Source organism: Dipodomys spectabilis, unplaced genomic scaffold, assembly GCF_019054845.1.
Source record: "Dipodomys spectabilis isolate Male_0828 unplaced genomic scaffold, ASM1905484v1 ptg000231l, whole genome shotgun sequence".
In the NCBI taxonomy this organism is placed as follows: domain Eukaryota; kingdom Metazoa; phylum Chordata; class Mammalia; order Rodentia; family Heteromyidae; genus Dipodomys; species Dipodomys spectabilis.
This window is the reverse complement of record NW_024870908.1, coordinates 6,307,791-6,324,718: the sequence shown is the minus strand read 5'-3', so window position 1 is coordinate 6,324,718 and position 16,928 is coordinate 6,307,791. Positions and strand designations below refer to the sequence as shown.

At 59.1% G+C, this 16,928-nt stretch overlaps 2 protein-coding genes across 2 annotated transcripts in view; one reads left to right on the top strand and one right to left on the bottom strand.

Moving 5' to 3' along the window:
- The window catches only part of Coro7 (coronin 7), a 51,505-nt gene that overhangs the window by 13,376 nt on the left and 21,201 nt on the right, over window positions 1-16,928 (bottom strand). Inside the window, exons 8-9 of the mRNA XM_042698090.1 lie at window positions 16,253-16,339; window positions 15,704-15,786 (exon numbers count right to left, since the gene is read on the bottom strand). Of these exons, the coding sequence (XP_042554024.1) occupies window positions 15,704-15,786; window positions 16,253-16,339 (170 nt within the window). The remainder of the gene's footprint in view (window positions 1-15,703; window positions 15,787-16,252; window positions 16,340-16,928) is intronic.
- On the top strand, window positions 525-10,997 carry Vasn (vasorin). The gene is made up of 2 exons (XM_042698092.1): window positions 525-663; window positions 8,381-10,997. Exon 2 carries the CDS (start codon window positions 8,390-8,392, stop codon window positions 10,418-10,420), a length of 2,031 nt encoding a protein of 676 aa, XP_042554026.1. The 5' UTR covers window positions 525-663; window positions 8,381-8,389; the 3' UTR covers window positions 10,421-10,997.

Here is a 16,928-nt window from a genome sequence, read left to right as displayed (position 1 = left end):
AGAGGCTGTGCCTCAAAATCTGGATTTTGGATTGTCTTGAAAAGTCTTTAGCCCTGGCATGCTAGGCTGGTCATGGGAACTAAGCCCTTATCCCAGCCCACCGACTGCCATACCCCTGCCTCTCCTAGGCCCCACAGGCCCCGGGGTCCACTCCTTGCATCTACCTTCACCTTGTCTGGTGACTCAGAGGCATGTGGTTTCTAACTTGCCGTCGGTATTTGCTTGCTTTTAATGCGAAAAGCTTAATGTTACATGTAAACTAGAGGCAGAGTTGAGCCCAGGCCTTCTGACTCCCATCAGGTGGGGTGAAGTCTCTCCTGGACCAGGCCGGGGTGTGACAGGGTGAAGAAGAGACCAGAAAGGTCCAAGGAGCCTCGGCGGAGGAGTGGGCGGATGACCACAGGCCCCGCCCGTCCCAGCCAATGGGGAGGAGCCACGCCCCCTGCCGACGGACCACGCCCCCACCACAGCCACGCCCCCCACTCTTAAGGCCTGACCCGCCTCCTGCGGGCCGACTCCAGAGCCCGAGCCCGGGGCGGGGGAGACGGGGGACACCGCTGCCTCGGGACCCCGGGACCCCGGACCTCTCAGGGCCCGGCCGGTCGCCCAGGACTGAGGCCGCGGCCCGCCCCTACCGGCTCCCTCGGCCGCCACCGCCAGCCGGTGAGTATTTGGGAGACGGGGAGTAGGGAGGCTGCGGGCGAGAACGGGTGTGGGGACGGCTGGTGGGCTCCGTGCACCCAGTGTGCGCGCGCAGACCCGCACCGCGCGCCCCCCGCACCCCGGGGCGGATGGCGGCCCCCGGCCTCGCACGGTCCCCGCGCCCCCCCCCATGGCCGTCCCAGGGCGACGCCCCCCACGGCTGGCCTGGGTGCGCGCGTGTTCATGGTTCAGTGGCCGCGAGCAGACAAAATAAACACCCCCTCCCTCGCTTCCTCCTCCCACGGCCGGCCCGCCCTCCGGCACGACCAGTTTTATGAATCAAACCCCTTTCAGGGGATGACCCAGCCATAGTCTTCGCTTACTTTTCCCTCGGGGGGGGGGGGGGGTCACACAGTTGGGTGGGCGAGTCCCTCCTCTGGGTCTTGTCACACATGCAGGGGGGCTGTGGCAGGGTGGCTGATGGGTCTCCCCACCCCCCACCCCAAGGTGGGGGAGGCACCTTGGCTAGCCAGTGCTCCAGACAACAGGGCACCCCATTTCTGCATCTCTGCCTCTGCCAGGGAGGGCGGGGGGGGGGGGGGGGGGGGGGGGGGGGGGGGGCTGTGCTTGGGCTGCGAACTTAATGGCCTATAGCCAGCCTAGTCTTTTGTGTCCCTGGGCTGGCAGTTCTAGGGCCTGAGGACTGCCGAGGTTCCCTGTGGTCACTGGCAGGCCAGCTGATGGGTGCCAACCATTCTGATTCCTCCCCATTTGTTAACAGTTACCACACCAGGGTCGCTGACCACTTCTGCTGGAAGCCCAGGGGTGGAGTCTGCAGGGCAGGATGGGCCCCCAGGTCCAGGTGTCTTCTCTGCTGGTCTTCTGCACAGGTTCAGAGAGAGGCACCGGAAGCTAAAACCAAGAACAGGCCTAAATCCTGAAGATCCTTTCTTGTTAGGCTAGTCTTTCGGTGTTGCCCGCAACAGGAGTGGCCGGGCTGGCATCCTCCAGGAGGGCAATGAAGTCCAGTATGGGCCCAGCTGTTGGCAGAGCCCAACAGAGCTGGGACAGGCTGGTGGGGGGATGGGAGAGCAGTCCCGAAGAGTTTACTGTCTTCTCCCAGGGGGAATCAGCCCCCTAGGCTTCTGTAAACAGAGTGTCAGAGGCAGGAAGAGGGCTCTGGTAATGAGCAGCCCAGCTGGATTCCCTCCAGACCATTATCTAGCCTCTCCGGGTCAAGGGAGGGAAAGGACCCAGGAGCACACATGCCAGCCTCCAGGGCCTGGGCACTGTCTGCCCCACCTCCCCCAGCCTTGTGCAAGTCCATTAGAACAGCCACCTGAAACCTGGGGGGCCGGAGGGTCATCTGGGGGTAGAGGGGCCTGTGTCCCAGACATTTTTCGATGTGACACTTCTCTCCTTACACTCTAAAAATGGGGGAGGTGGGGCTCTGTGCTGGATCCCCTCAGACAGTGCCTAGCTAGGTCTGGCAGACGGCCTGGAGTTAGGGAGATGCCCACCGGTTCAGCTTTTATTACTGATACTCTCACCTACAGCCTTGGGGGAACTAGGATAAGTCCGAGGCAGAGAGTGAAGTCCTCATTGAGGCTTATAAGTGGACAGCCTCTGGAACAGGATAGCAAGGGCTATCCTGCCCATCTCGGCAGCCCAACTGGACAGTCCCTCTCCGTAAGCGGACAAAGGCTGTCCACAGAAGCATCCTTGACCTCTGGCAGGTCCTGAGCTCATGGCAAGGGGGTTAGTGACCCCTCCCAGAGCCCCCTCGGCGCCTCTCCCTGAGCTGGGGAGCCCAAGGCTGTGTATTGCCAAGAAAACCAGCTCCCCTCACTGCTATGGAATTTGCGTGAGTTCTTGGAGAAGGGGGAGGGTATGAGGGTTTTGTGTGTGTGTGTGCAGGAACGCAGCCCAGTGGGCGTGTGTCTGGTGTGGGCGTGTGTCTGTGCGCGTGACTGAAGCAGGGCTGTGTTTGGGGCAGGCAGGGGGGCTTGGGGAATCGGTGTGCAGTGTGAGGGGCGGGGGCTCAGCCTCCTTCCTTTTTATCGCTTTTCACATTCCAGAGTCAGCCGGCTTGCTTTCCCCAACCCCTCAGCCTGCTGCCGTCCAGGCCCACAGGCCTCCCCCGCTTTTCCTCATTCCAGCCTCCCTGGGTGTGAGGAGGCTGGAGGAGGCTCCCTCAAGCCACCTCGGCTTGGGGGTGGGGAGTGGGGACAGGCAGAGGGCCATTTCTCCTGGAAGGTTAGGGACAGCCCCCACCCCCCAGCAGACTCCTCCTGGGGAATGCAATAAGGCTCTGACATTCCAGGAGGCTGCCTGAGAGATTTCATTAAGGAGGAAGGAGGGAGCTGGCTTGCACTGAGATGGAGCTGGGGCAGGCTAGGGATCTGCTGGCCTCTGGCCTCAGTAGCACGGTAGCAGTGATGGCTGTGGGCAGCAGCATTGTGGCTCAATGATCAAGGCCCACCTACCCATCGACAAGTCCACAGACTCTAGGAAGGGTCATTTCTCCCATAGAGTGGCCAGATCTCTGTGTGGTTAATGGGCTCTGGTAAATGTAAGAAAGACTCCTCCCCCCACAGGACCATTTCCTTCTTAGATTCCTGGGCCCAGGTCGGGGGCCTTTCTTGGTGACTAAGGTAGTGCTCTGGCAAACTCAAGGTTAATTGTAAGGTTGGAATCTTAATCAGTGCTTGGCCTTGGGTGGGGACAGGGCAGTGAGGAGGCCTTGCATCTGGGCCCAGCCCTTGGTGGCATCACACCTGCCCTGTGTTGACAGTGGCATCTGGACTGGCCCACTTCTAGTTGGGCAGCAGCCACTGCATAGCTCCTGGGGCCACAGATGTCCCTGCCCAATAAGTGGCACCTCTCCTGACTGAGACAGCCTGTCCTGCCACCCTGAGGGCTCACGTAGCCCAGGGACTGGCCCTAGTCACTGGTCTTCCTGTTGTGGGCTGACAGGTCTGGCAGTGGCCAGGCCAGCCTCTTCCTGGGAGGGGGGAGGAAGCTGCCAGCTTGTCTGCACCTGCTCTGGGATCCAGAACCTGCTTCCCAGAGGGGCAGAAGCTGAGGTCCTAGTTATTCCCTTGGCCACTCTCTGATAAAGAGCACTTGCCAGAGGAGTTTTCCCAATGCTGCCTGAACCTTACCTGGGAAGTTCTCATTTAAGTGGTCTTTTAGGGAGTAAGGATTTTAAAAAACATTTCTGGGTGATCCTGATCTGCAACCCTTAAGGGCTTCAAGTGGAGGTGGAGGCTCAGAGAGGGCAGGGAGCTAGGGTGAAGTCACAAAGCAAGGAAAATGAGCAAAGCCTACCTGGGCTCCTCTATAGTTTAATCACTAGCTGGGGTGGTCTTAGAGAGACTTAAGGCCCAGGCCTCTATGCCCTTGGTATGACGACTCAGGACAGAAAACCCTGACCTCTCAGCACTGCTGGGCCAGGGGCTGCTGTGTCCCAGGGAAGGGGGTAGATGGGGTGGACCCAAGCGGGGCCCTGAGCCTCGTCGGACACGTCAGCGAAACCAGAGCCAGCAGTTCTGGCTGCCGGCACAGTCCCGCCTGCCTGGGGGGTGGGGGGGGGCATTGGCAGACTCCTGAGTCTGGGCTGCTGCCAGGCTTGGCCCAGTGCAGTGCTGGGCGGGCCAGCACCAGGAGGTAGAGGCCCGGAGCCACAGGGCAGGCCCACAGGGCTCATTCCGCCCCCCCCCCCTCCCTGTACCTTTTCTGAAGTGGCTGGCACAGGAGGGTGTGTGTGGACTCAATCCATCTGAGGACTCAGTCCTCCTTCACCCAGCTGGGCACATGGCCTTCCCCGGCAGCAGGGAGATGGGCTGGCCCCACAGCTGATATGGCCACCCAAACGCCTGGGTTCTACCCCAGCCTCTTTCCTGTCTCTGCCTGTCCTGGGAGCATGTGTATGAGTGGGTACCCCCACGTGTATAACACACTCAGGGCGTGGGGGCGCTCTGGGTTCCCCCGAGAGCTGAGATGACAGACACCCTTACGCACAGAGCCCCTCCTAGAGGTCATATGCTACAAGGGGCTGGCCAAAGGACAGCTCACCCCCCACACCCTTTTATATGACTACGGGCACCCCACCTCCATTTCCCCACCACCCTGAGAATAGAAGGCAGCCTCAGCATGAGGCTCAGCAGGGCCCCTGGGCCCTGTGGGTACGGAAGTGTTGTATAGCCCCTTCTTCCATGGTGGTCCCTCCCTAGGAGGCAGGCAGGGCTCCCCATTTACATCCTCGGTAGCTCATGTTTACTGACCACTTGGCAAATACTCAGTGCAAACCAAGCCATCCCGAGGAGCAGGCACTGTGACCAGCCCCCACGGCACAGATGGGAGCTGAGGTGGGCTTTGTGGCAAGACTATCTTGCCAGCTGGCTGAGAAGCTTGTCGGTCATACCCCATTCTGAGTATGCTGTGTGCTGGAGAGCCCGGGCCTCAGTATCTGGCCTCTACTACCCTAAGATGGGGCCAGGCCTCCCCCTGCCCCCCTCACCATTGCCCTCCTGCTCCCCAGGGCCCATAGCTGCTCCAGAACTCTGAACACCCTTTGCAGAAGGAAAGGTTTCCCCTCCCTGGCTCAGCTCCAGGATCAGATATCAAAGCCAAGGCCCTGCCCCTGTGGAGCCAGATGTAATCACTGGACAGCATGGCGGTGCCAACCCCCACATGCGCACACAGCAGATTCAGCACCCTCAGACCAGTAGAACATCTACAGCTTGCTAAAAAGAACTTCATGTTTGAAGTCAAACAATACTACAAAATAGGACGACTGCAGAGGGTGAAGGGAGCAGGCTTCCGCACCAGGCTTGGGGATTTAGCCTATCTCCTGCTCTCCCTCTTCATGATCAGCCTTTGCTCTGGCCAGGTTTCTTCCAGGGGTTTCCCAGTCTGCTTTTGGTGCCAGGAAACCTATGGCGGAGCCCCGTATCTACCAGCCTGCAGCTTGTAAACTCAAGGGTTTCCAGAGACCCTAGTATCCAACTCCTGCCTTAGTCTCTCCTTGTTGAGGGGGTGAGGCTAGGCTCAGACCAAGGATATCACTCTGAATCCTGGGGGGATGGTTAGCTGCTTTCTTTTTTTTTTTTTTTGCTGGTCATGGGGCCTGAACTCTGGGCCTGGGCGCTGTCCCTCAGCTCTTCAGCTCAAGGCTAGAGCTCTACCACTTGAGCCATAGTGCCACTTCCGGCTTTTTCTGCTTATATGGTGCTGAGGAATCAAACCCAGGGCCTCATGCATGCAAGGCAAGCACTCTACCACTGAGCTACCTTCCCAGCCCCTGGTTAGCTGCTTTCTGTGGAGTCTCCAAACTTGGCCCAGGACACTAGCCCCTCCAGACCCAGCCTCCTCTCTTACCAACTCAGACACATGTTCCATAGCTCACCTGCCAGCCAGGTAAACATGGTATATCCAGAGAGGCCCAACAGATTAGAGTGGGGAGCATTTCCCTAGCCCATGGCCCCCTTGTCCTGCAGGACATACGAAGGAAACTAAGGTAGTGACAGTCAAGCCACTGGTTGTGGTCTCACAGTCTGACACCTCTGGGTACAAGGACACCTGCCTGGAGCAAGGACTGTTAACCATGACCGTACACAAGGCCCATAGAGGCGTACTCTGGCCAGGCTGGCCACATGCAGGGTCTCCTCCCACTGGACTGTGAGAGGGCTCATTCAGAGGGCACCGCAGCCTCACGCAGACATGGGTGTCTGGAGGTCAGTTGAAGTCCACATCCAGAAGCCGGGCCCCACCCACTGTCTGAATCAGTGAGGGTGGAGTAGGGGGTCCCCTGTGGGGAACAGCTCACAGGGCCAGTGACATGGAAGGCCTTTTGGGCTCTGGTACCTGCTTTACCTGATGCTGAGGGTAAGGCCGGGTAGAGAAGTTCCCTCAGCGGAGATAAGTTATAAGGGTGCTGGAAACCGTGGAGTCCAGTCAGACAGAGCCTTGGCCTCAGTGAGGTGCCCGCAGACTCCTGGAGGGCATCTATGGGGGGGGGCACTTGAAGGGTCAGACAAGACCTCTCCCAGGTAGCCTCTAAACAGTGTTCATCATTGTTAGTGAGCGAGGACGTTCAGGCTGCAGGGTCCTGGGGGAGACAATTCTGGCGGAAGGATAGGCCCAACCTGAGCAACAAAGTCTCCTCCTTCACCTAGACTTGGCTCAAGACCCCAGAGACCCAACTGTCCTGGTTAACCCCCATTCCTGCCTGTCACCTCCTCCTCCTTCTACTCCTTGTGCCTGAGGGAGCAGGCAGTAGGGCACAGGAAGGCTGGGTGGGGGTCGTGTTACCTGCCATGGCCACGGAGGGGGAGGGGAGGCCTAAGCTCCAGCAACAAAAGGCCCTTGTGCGAGCAGCAGGCGCCTGGAGGGGGAGGGGGCACTTGCCACTAGGTAGGTCTGTCTGCCTAGGGATGGGCTGGCACCCTATACAGGGCTTGGGAACCTCTGGGGCACAGGGTAAGGGCTTTGCCAGAGCATGTGGGGCGGCCCCAAGGCTCTCCCAGGAGAGCCTGGACCTAGCTGGACCTATCTCCTCTCAGGAGAATCCAGCTAAGAAGCCGCTCAATCCAGGTCTAAGTGTCTCCATGGGGAGCGTGTGGGGCCCTGCCCTGGGGACCCTGCCATGGGATAGATAGCTAACATCTTGAGCTCTAGCTCAGTCTCCCTGCTCCTCGAAGGGCCCCCTTTCCTGACACCTGGGAATGGTAACCAGTAGTGTCTACGTGCCTTACAGTGTTGGCATGTGGCAAGAGCAGGCACTGTCACCGCTGAGAGGTAGCTGCTACTCGTCTTCTGCCCACAGCAGCTATGGTAACTTAAGAGGAATGAGACTGCAGGGCTTGTTAAGCTTGGCACTGCCTCTAGCCACCACCCCACACCAGCATCCCCTGCCTGAGCCTTCCAGTTTCTATCATCATGCTATGAGAGCCTGCCTAGCAAGAGCCAGGCCTGAGGTCATGAGGACTGTATCATCATGACCTGGAGGTGAGGGAGTGTGAAGAGGAAGCCTTCCTCCCTCCTTCCTCCTTTCCCAGGAGAGGGGCACCTGCCAAAGACTGCAGTCACCCTCCGCCCCTCCTTCAGGAGCCTTGCCACTGGCCACATCCTGGTGGCTCGCAGCCCCCGTCCTGGGCAGGTCTGACTGCACAAGTGGAAAAACACCGATCCCATAGTTTCCATGTGAAGTCTTCCTGCTGCGGTCTCTCCCCACTCTGAGGAGGGAGGGACACAGCGTGGCGCAGGGGCCAGCGGCCCAGGGCAGCCAGCTTCTCTGCTTACGCGCCTGGGCCGCCTGCCCGCCCCGTCTCTCCAGACGCTTGCTGTGAGGAGGGGCTGCTGCTCCAGGACACATGACTCCTCTCCTTCCCTGGTTTGCCCCCTTCCCTGTCCACCGCCTTCAGCGGGAGCGCCTGAGCTCAGCCGGGGGAAATGGTGTGTGGTCACTGAGTACCCAGAAGCTATCGGTCCGTCCATGTGCTAGTCACTGCTGGTCTTGTTCAGCCCACTGCCTGCTCCTGATAGCTGACACCATAAGGATAAAATCACATGATGAGGGAGTAATGGGGATGGGCCAGGAACTGGCCAGGGGGCACTGGGGACCTGACTCATAGTGCTGGCTCTTGCATTTGGGGGCAGGGAGTGGTAAATCCCCTTCTGGCCCTCTTGGCGTGGCTGCCCTCGAGGCCCTGACTCACGACCACTTTGCACACAGGGACAGAAGATGCGCTCCAGGAGCCACCTTCCGCCGCCCCTGCTGCTCTTCCTACTGCTGGCCCTGGAGCCCAAGGTGCAGGGCTGCCCATCTGGCTGCCAGTGCAACCAGCCACAGACTGTCTTCTGCACTGCCCGCCAGGGGAGCACGGTGCCCAGAGACGTGCCGCCTGACACAGTAGGCCTGTACATCTTCGAGAACGGCATCACCACGCTCGACCCGGGCAGCTTTGCCAGCCTGCCGGATCTACAGCTCCTAGACCTGTCACAGAACCAGATCGCCAGCCTGCCCGGCAGCATCTTCCAGCCGCTCGTCAACCTCAGCAACCTGGACCTGACCGCCAACAAACTGCGCGAGATTACCAACGAGACCTTCCGCGGCCTGCGGCGGCTCGAGCGCCTGTACCTGGGCAAGAACCGCATCCGCCACATCCAGCCAGGCGCCTTTGATGCTCTTGACCACCTCTTGGAGCTCAAGCTGCAGGACAACGAGCTTCGGACACTACCCCCGCTTCGACTGCCCCGCCTGCTGCTGCTTGACCTCAGCCACAACAGCTTCTTGGCCCTGGAGCCTGGTGTCCTGGACACCGCCAATGTGGAGGCGCTGCGGCTGGCCGGTCTGGGGCTGCAGCAGCTGGACGAGGGGCTCTTTGGCCGCCTGCGCAACCTCCACGACCTGGATGTGTCTGACAACCAGCTGGAGCGCCTGCCGTCTGTGGTCCGAGGCTTGCGGGGCCTGACACGCCTGCGGCTCGCTGGCAATACTCGCATCGCTCAGCTGCGGCCCGAGGACCTGGCGGGTCTGGCTGCCCTACAGGAGCTGGACCTGAGCAACCTGAGCCTGCAGGCCCTGCCCAGTGACCTCTCCCACCTTTTCCCCCGACTGCGCCTCCTGGCAGCAGCCCGGAACCCCTTCAACTGTGTATGCTCCTTGAGCTGGTTTGGGCCCTGGGTGCGAGAGAACCACATCACGCTGACCAGCCCTGAGGAGACTCGCTGTCACTTCCCACCAAAGAATGCTGGCCAGCTGCTGCTAGAGCTGGACTATGCGGACTTCGGCTGCCCCGCCACCACCACTACAGCCACGGTGCCCACCACAAGGACTGAGGCAGGGGAGCCCACACCCTTGCCTTCTAGCCCAGTCCCGACCTGGCTCAGCCCCACCGCGCCAGTCACGGAGGCCCCCAGCATGCCACCCACTGCCCTGCCGACGGTGGAGCCTCTTCCCCGGCCCCGGGACTGCCCTGTGTCCACCTGCCTCAATGGAGGCACCTGCCGCCTCGGGGCAGCGCGCCACCTGGAATGCCTGTGCCCGGAGGGTGTCACAGGCCTGTACTGCGAGAGCCGAGTAGGGCAGGCGGTGCAGCCCAGCCCTACCCCACAGGCCACACCAGGGCCCCCACGGCCCCTGCCCCTTGGTGTTGAACCAGTGAGCCCCACCTCCCTGCGCGTGGGGCTGCAGCGCTACCTGCAGGGCAGCACCGTGCAGCTCAGGAGCCTCCGCCTCACCTACCGCAACCTGTCGGGCCCTGACAAGCGACTGGTGACCCTGCGGCTGCCTGCCTCGCTGGCAGAATACACCGTCACTCAGCTGCAGCCCAATGCCACCTACTCCATCTGCGTCACACCCCTAGGGCTCGGACGGCTGCCAGGAGGTGAGGAGGCCTGCGGAGAGGCCCGCACACCCCCAGCGGTCCGGTCGAACCACGCCCCTGTCACCCAGGCCCGTGAGGGCAACCTGCCCCTCCTCATTGCACCCGCCCTGGCCGCTGTGCTCCTGGCTGCGCTGGCTGCCGCAGGGGCGGCCTACTGTGTGCGGCGGGGACGGGCCGTAGCAGCTGCAGCTCAGGGCAAAGGGCAGGTGGGACCAGGGGCTGGGCCCCTGGAGCTGGAGGGGGTGAAAGCCCCCTTGGAGCCAGGCCCCAAGGCTACTGAGGACAGTGGGGATGCCCTGCCAGGTGGGCCTGAGTGTGAATTCCCACTCATGGGCTACTCGGGGCCCAGCCTCCAAGGGGCTCTCCCTGCTAAGTGCTACATCTAAGCCAGAAGAGATGGAGCAGCCAGCACCCTCTTGTTGCCATAGTGAGTTCTTAGCATGTATCACCGGGACATACGTGGGATGGGGCTGTGTGACCACGGTTAGGCCTCTGTCCCTCTCTGGGCTAAGTGTACTCATTTCTGAGCTGCTGCAGCCCAGGCGATGAATTCTGGTAGCCCCAGCCCAAGTGTGTACAGGACGGCGAGTGCTGTCTTCTGCATAGTGCAATGCCAGGGCATGTGGGCCCTGCCGTGTGCTGGTAACGCGGCCCGGGCCTTTCCAGGCTCCCCGCAGCTGACCATGGAGACTGGGGGCCAGTGAAGGAAGCCCCCAGAAAGGAGTTGTGGAGCGGGCCCTTTGGCTCTGGCCTTGGCCCTAGAAGTACAGGAAACTGGAAGGGAAGGTGCTCTGGGCACATGTGGATTTGCTTCAGTTCCATTTTTTTAGAATATATTTATAAAAGATCCTTTCCCATTTATGTTGGGAAAATGTTTTTCAAACTCAGTGACAAAGACTATGGTTTTTGTAAGACAAACGATGACATGAAGGCCTTTTGTAAGAAAATAAAGGATAGAATGGAGTGAATGTCTTGGACTTAAGCAGGGGTGCATGGGTTGGGTGTATGGAGCGTGTAAAGAACCAGAGCCCACCGGGCACTAGTGGCTCACGCCTGTAATCCTAGCTATTCAGGAGGCTGAGATTTGAGGATCGCAGCTGGCCTGGGCGGAAAAGTCCCTGTGAGACTCTTATCACCAATTAACCACTCAAAAACTGGAAGTGGCGCTGTGGCTCAAGTGGTAGAGTGCTAGTCTCAAGCACAAAGAGGCTCAGGGACAGTAAGTACCCAGGCTCTGAGTTTAAGCCCCACAACCAACAGAAAAAAACAAACAAACAAAAAACTCACCAGGTGCCAGTGGCTTAGGCCTGTAATCCTAGCTACTCAGGAGGCTGAGACCTGAGGATCACTGTTCAAAGCCAGCTTGGGCAGGAAAGTCCAAGAAACTCTTTATCTCTAATAAACCATCAGAAAACCAGAAGTGGCACTGTGGCTCAAGTGGTAGAGCTCTAGCCTTGAGCTGAAGAGCTGAGGGACAGAGCCCAGAGTTCACGCGCCACGACTGACCAAAACAAAACAAAACAACAACAAAGAAAACCCCACAAAAAACACAAAACCCCCTAGCAGATCCACTCTCCCCAGCAAGCTCCAGATCCACTCTCCCCAGCAAGCTTCAGATCCATTCTCCCTAGCAAGCTCCAGGCCTGGGCTTGGCAAACTGTCATGGACCTCCCCAGAAGGGTGACCCTCTCTCTCAGGGTCTTGGCCCAACATGAGGCTGAGGCCTGGGTGCGATGGGCTGCCTCAGTCTCAGGAAAGGGGTCTAGTTAGGACAGCCTCACCCACACCAGTGTCTGTGGTCAGGATGGGAGTGGCTCATAGCAGATGCAGCATAGAGTACCCCCAAGGGAAGCCATCCCCTCCTCAGTGGATTCAGTGGGAAATTCATTAACTTCCCTAGAGAATGGGTACCTTACACTCTCTCATTCCAGGACTTTATGGCTGGTCCTGGGCTCAGGGAGCCTCCAGAACCTTCTGAAGAGTCCTAGGCTGGCCAGGTAGGAGCATGGCTCCAATTCCCTCTGCTGCTCCTCTACCCCTGGTATAGGCTCAGCAGAAAAATCCTGCTGTCTCTACCCCAGCTGTACAGAAGGGCTTTGGAGTGGGGAAGCACAGATCAACAAGCCAAAGACCCTGATGGGCAAAAGGGAGGGGTCGAGCCAGATCTGCAGCAGATACAGGAAAGGGCCAGGGGCTCCATCTGTACTGCAGATAGGGCTAGTCTTGATGGCTCCATAGAGCCCCTGTACTAGGGGAGTGCTCAACTGTTCTGGGACTCCTAGGAGTTTAGGGGTGTTTTCCAGAAAGGCTGCAAGCTGGAGAAGAGAGGACAGGGCCACAGATGTGGAAGACAGCTATGGCCTGTCTGGGGATGGGGAGCTTAGACTGATGGATACACAGCTCTTCCTCTTGTTCTTGGGGGAGGGTAGAAGAGGGGTAAAGGAGAGGTTCAGCAAAACCTAAAGTGAACTCCTGGAGGCCCCTCACCGATGTCCTCCTTAGGTCATGGCCCTGGCTCTGAGCCTCACCTCCCAGTGGGAAGGAGGGGGCCCAGCCAGGCCTGGAGACCAGACTCTGTGGCTTGGGGTGTTGATGTCAGCACCGAGTCAGGCTTGGCCACGCGAGGCTCTGGATTCAATTAGCGGCTGCTGAGGGTTCTGGCTTGAAGAGGGAGGTGGCGGCGGGTCACGAGGGTAGTGGGTGGTGGCAATGGGCCCCTTCCTCCTGAGGCGGAGGTGGTGGCGGCGGCAGCAGTGGCGGCAGCAGCCCAGGTGGATTTCCTGTAAGCCTGGGTCCTATTAGGGCAGCGTCCATGTCCCCCCCCTCCCCGCAGTCCTGTCAAAGGGCCCTTTGTGGGCCTGTGGGCTGTTGCCGGAGACAGTGGCTGCTGAGTAAATGTTTTCACTGCAAAAGCAAACCTGGCCTAAAGGGATAGCAGGGGGGTGGGGTGGCAGGATCCAGAGAAAGGTACTCAGAGCGCCCCCATCCTGAGAGGATGAAGCCAAGATGCAGCCCCTACCCAGGGCAATGGCGCCAACTTCAGGCCAGGGATCAGGGCAGACGGGAGGAGGCAGTAACTCACAATCACCAGGTCCTTCCTGTCCCACACCGTGTTGTGAGGGCTTTACTTGTTCCATGACTAACAGCTCACTTTACAGAAAAACAGAGCTGAAACAGCCTGCTCTGAACAAGAGGGACAGAACCCTAACATCTGCTCCCCGGACTACAGTGGGGGTACCCTGCTCACCCCTGCCGGTACAGGGGATGGGGCACTGTCATGGATGCACACTCACGGCCCGTCTCCCAGGAGGAGAGCATCTGAGACAGGTGTGCCTGCATGATGTGGCAGAGCACGAGCTGCTCTGGCTCTGCCAGTCCCTCTCATTCTCCTCCCACATTACAGGGCCTGGCACGTAAAGTTCTGGACAACCCTCTTAGGACGGCAGCCTGACTCTTCCACATGGCCTGAGGCTGGCCTGGCTTCCAGTCACCCCTTCTCCCCAACGAGATGTGCTCCTCTGTAGACACGAATGACAAGAGGACAGAGATGGGAACATGACTGAGGCCCTGGGAGAGGATGGGGGAGGAGTTTGAGCTTGACCTGTGGCCCCTACAGCTCTTAAAAGCACATGCTGTTCTGCCCAAACCAAGATGGAAAATCTGTAAAACCGAAGAGAGCAGCGGCGACTGGGTGGACACGGCTGCCAACCTTCCCCCATGGCTGTGCCCACAGCCGACGCCCTGAGCACGTTCCATCTCCACTCACAGGGGCTCTTGCTTCCAGGGAACCCACCATCTCTCAGAACAGCTGGGAGGCTAGCATGCATCCTTGGCATCTGCCGGCTTCACAGAGGCCGGAGAGTCCTAGCTTATTGGCTGAGGATGCTGGCCCACCGAGGCAAAGGTCAGGGCTGGGGGACAGGGGTGGACCACTGGCCTAGCCGCCCATCTGGGAGTGATTTGACAAATTCCAGCCCTCACTGGTCCTTCCAGGCTATTCTTAACTGCTATAATTACAGGGTCAGCCTTGGCTGGTGGCACCGTAGGGTCTGGGCATCATTAACTCTTCCAGGGGCCACACTAGGGCCTGGCAGGGGTTGCCTTGCAGGGGAGGGGAGACAGTCACCACCATTAGCAAGGGTGGAGCCTGAAACACAGGAAGTGGTAGGCAGAAGCACACTGGATTGCTGATGCCCAGGCCCTTCACGCCTACACTATCCCATAGGCCTCTGCTGATGGCTTGTAGGGAAGGGGCCATCTGGCCCAGAAAGGTCTGCCACTCCAGGACAGGGGAGCCCAGCTGAACCCAGTCCTGAGCCCCATGCCAGCAGAGGAAGAAGGGTGGTGACAACCTGCCTTGGCTTCGTACCTGCCATGTGGTTTCAAGGACGATCTAAATCTCAGCCAGCTTTGCCTTATTTATCTGTACAAGGGGCCTTGCCAGCACCCCAGTGTCTTATTCCTGATTTGGAGGACAGGACAAAGAATCTCTGTCCTCCTGTCCATTCCCCTCCTCTCAGCCAGGGACCCAGTGCAGAGCTGTTTTAGAGGATCCAAGGAAGATCCTTCAGTCTTTCTCACCTCACACCATCCTGCTGCTTCTAAAATTGGACAGGCCACTGGGCCTTCTGTGGCTCAGTTTCCTCAGTTGTGAAATCCAAGCAGGAAAGGGGTGGACAAGCCAGCCAAGCAAGGTCCTTTTCTTGGCTCCAGTACTTCCCAATCTCCTTGCTGCAGAGGGACCTCGTGAGTTACAGCTGAGACAGGCAGAGGTTTCAGCACAGGGGGTTGCATGTGTTCCTGCCTCCACCCCACAGCCTCGCCTGACTAAGTCTCTAAGCCTCCTGGAACCTGTTTCCTCGGCTGTAAAGCAGATGGTAATGCAGAATGCACTGTGGGCCTCCTGGTAGCTGGCTTCCGAGCCACTGTGAATCAAGACCATCTCTGCACAAAGCTGATGGAGTAGGCTGAACCCTGCTACAAACTCTCCTTCATATGCTTCCAGGGAATGGGGGGTAGAAGGACAAGGTGTCTTGGACCTCCTATGCTGCCTGGGCACCAGTCTCATTTGTAGTCAGACCAGACACATGGAGACCACCAGATGTCAGGAGCTGGGTGAGCCCTTTATATAGACCACAAGAGTCCAAGCTCACCCACAAGTGCCACAAGCACTTCTAAACCTGTTCATTTGTCCTCATACCGCCCCATGTCCTCTTTCTTAGATATTCTGGGGCCCTCGGCCTCACAGACACATCCACAGCAACATCAGACACATCTCTGCACACATCTCTGCACACACTGCAGCCCCAGCCCCTTCCCCAGAGCACACTACTGTGAGTTCCATCCCATGAAGCTGCCCAGGGACAGAGGGCCACTCTACTGGGGTAGCGGGGAGAGGAGGTGGAAACAAGGAATCTAGCTAGTCTGTCTGCCTGGGGCTGCCCCATGCCCACTGCTGGTGAGGTTAGGGCTTCTGGAAGGCAAGGCCAGGGTTCTTTGTTGAAAATGTCAAAGCCCAGCTCGGGCACCTGCCACACATTGCAGCGAGACCCCGCTTCACAGACAGGCTAGATTGGGGTCCTCACCAGAGGCACTTGTACACTAGGCCTGGACTCAGAGCATCATCTGGTCCAGTAGCCCCCAGTCTCCCACCATGCCACAGTTCTTACCTGGGTGAAGTGTCCAGGGTGAGGGAAGACAGGGCACTGGAGAAGACCCGGGTGTCCCAGAACTTCACTTCCCGCTCACGCATCTGTGGGGGAGATCATAAAGAAGCTTTGAGAAGCCTGACCTCAGCCCCATGCCAGGACACCCAGGACTCAGGGCCTGAGGGCACAGTCTGGCAGTAGACTCCTGCCCCAGGGCAGTGAGGGGGAGTCATGCCAAGGAGGGATAGTTTGGGTTTTCATGTCCTGCCCCTTTAAGAACCCTTAGGTGACAAGGGACAAGAGGCGGATCCCTCCATGGACTCTGGTCCCTAAGGGGCCAACACAGGGTCAGGCTTAGCTATTACAAATGGAATCTGCCAGTTTTCCACCACCATCAGTCTCCTGAGACTCTAAGACCCAGCTGCACAGCCAAGCCGTATATGGATAGGCCTGAAACTGACCATCAGGCACCGCCCCAATGGCCAATGGCTTCACCCCTTATGCATGGGCCTGAAGGGTCAGACACATGCCTGTCTGGCCATGCCCTGCACATGCTGGAGGAGTTACTACCTGGTTGAATCCAGTGGACACGAGGTACTCCTTGGAACCTGTCCATACCAGCTGGCTCTCCCTGCTGTTCTCATGGGCCTGAGTGCTCTGCAGGAGACAAGAGATAGAGGTAAGCCAACAGGAACCCTGCCGGGGACAAGGATCCTTTGGAGTGGCCTGGAGCTGGGAAGTTCTGCTGTCACCCACCCACCTGTGCACCCAACAGAGTGGGAGGGAGCAGGCCAGTCTTTTCCCTGGAGGCTATGGGTATAAACAGGAAGAACCCTGCTTCCCATTCCTGTGGGCAGTGCTACAGCTAGAGGCGATGAGGCCCAGGCTCAGTCTGGCCCCTGAGAGGGCTGGCAGCAAGGCCTGGCTTGGCACTTTGGCAGGTGCCCACAGGAAGCACTTGGCTGGGGGTCTCCAACTCTGGCCCTCGGCCCTCACACCCAAGAGCTGTGTGACCCTGTGACCCACACCGTCCTGGAACTCATTTTTCTCATTTGTACGCAAGACTCAAGATGTGGCCACTCAGTCCCTGGAGCCATGGCAAGGAGTCCATGTGGAAGGGCGGGTCCTCTGCCAGGCAAAGCACCGTGCAAATCCTGGGATTAGGAGGGCTGCTGCCAGTAGGCAGGAGGGAAGGCCTGGGCCAACCTCTGGGGAATGTCTTGGGAGGGCAACACCGTACCCCTCA

What these genes read in the sequence shown, in the direction of transcription:
- Vasn (XM_042698092.1), top strand. Translation starts at nt 8,390, where the DNA reads ATGCGCTCCAGGAGCCACCTTCCGCCGCCCCTGCTGCTCTTCCTACTG.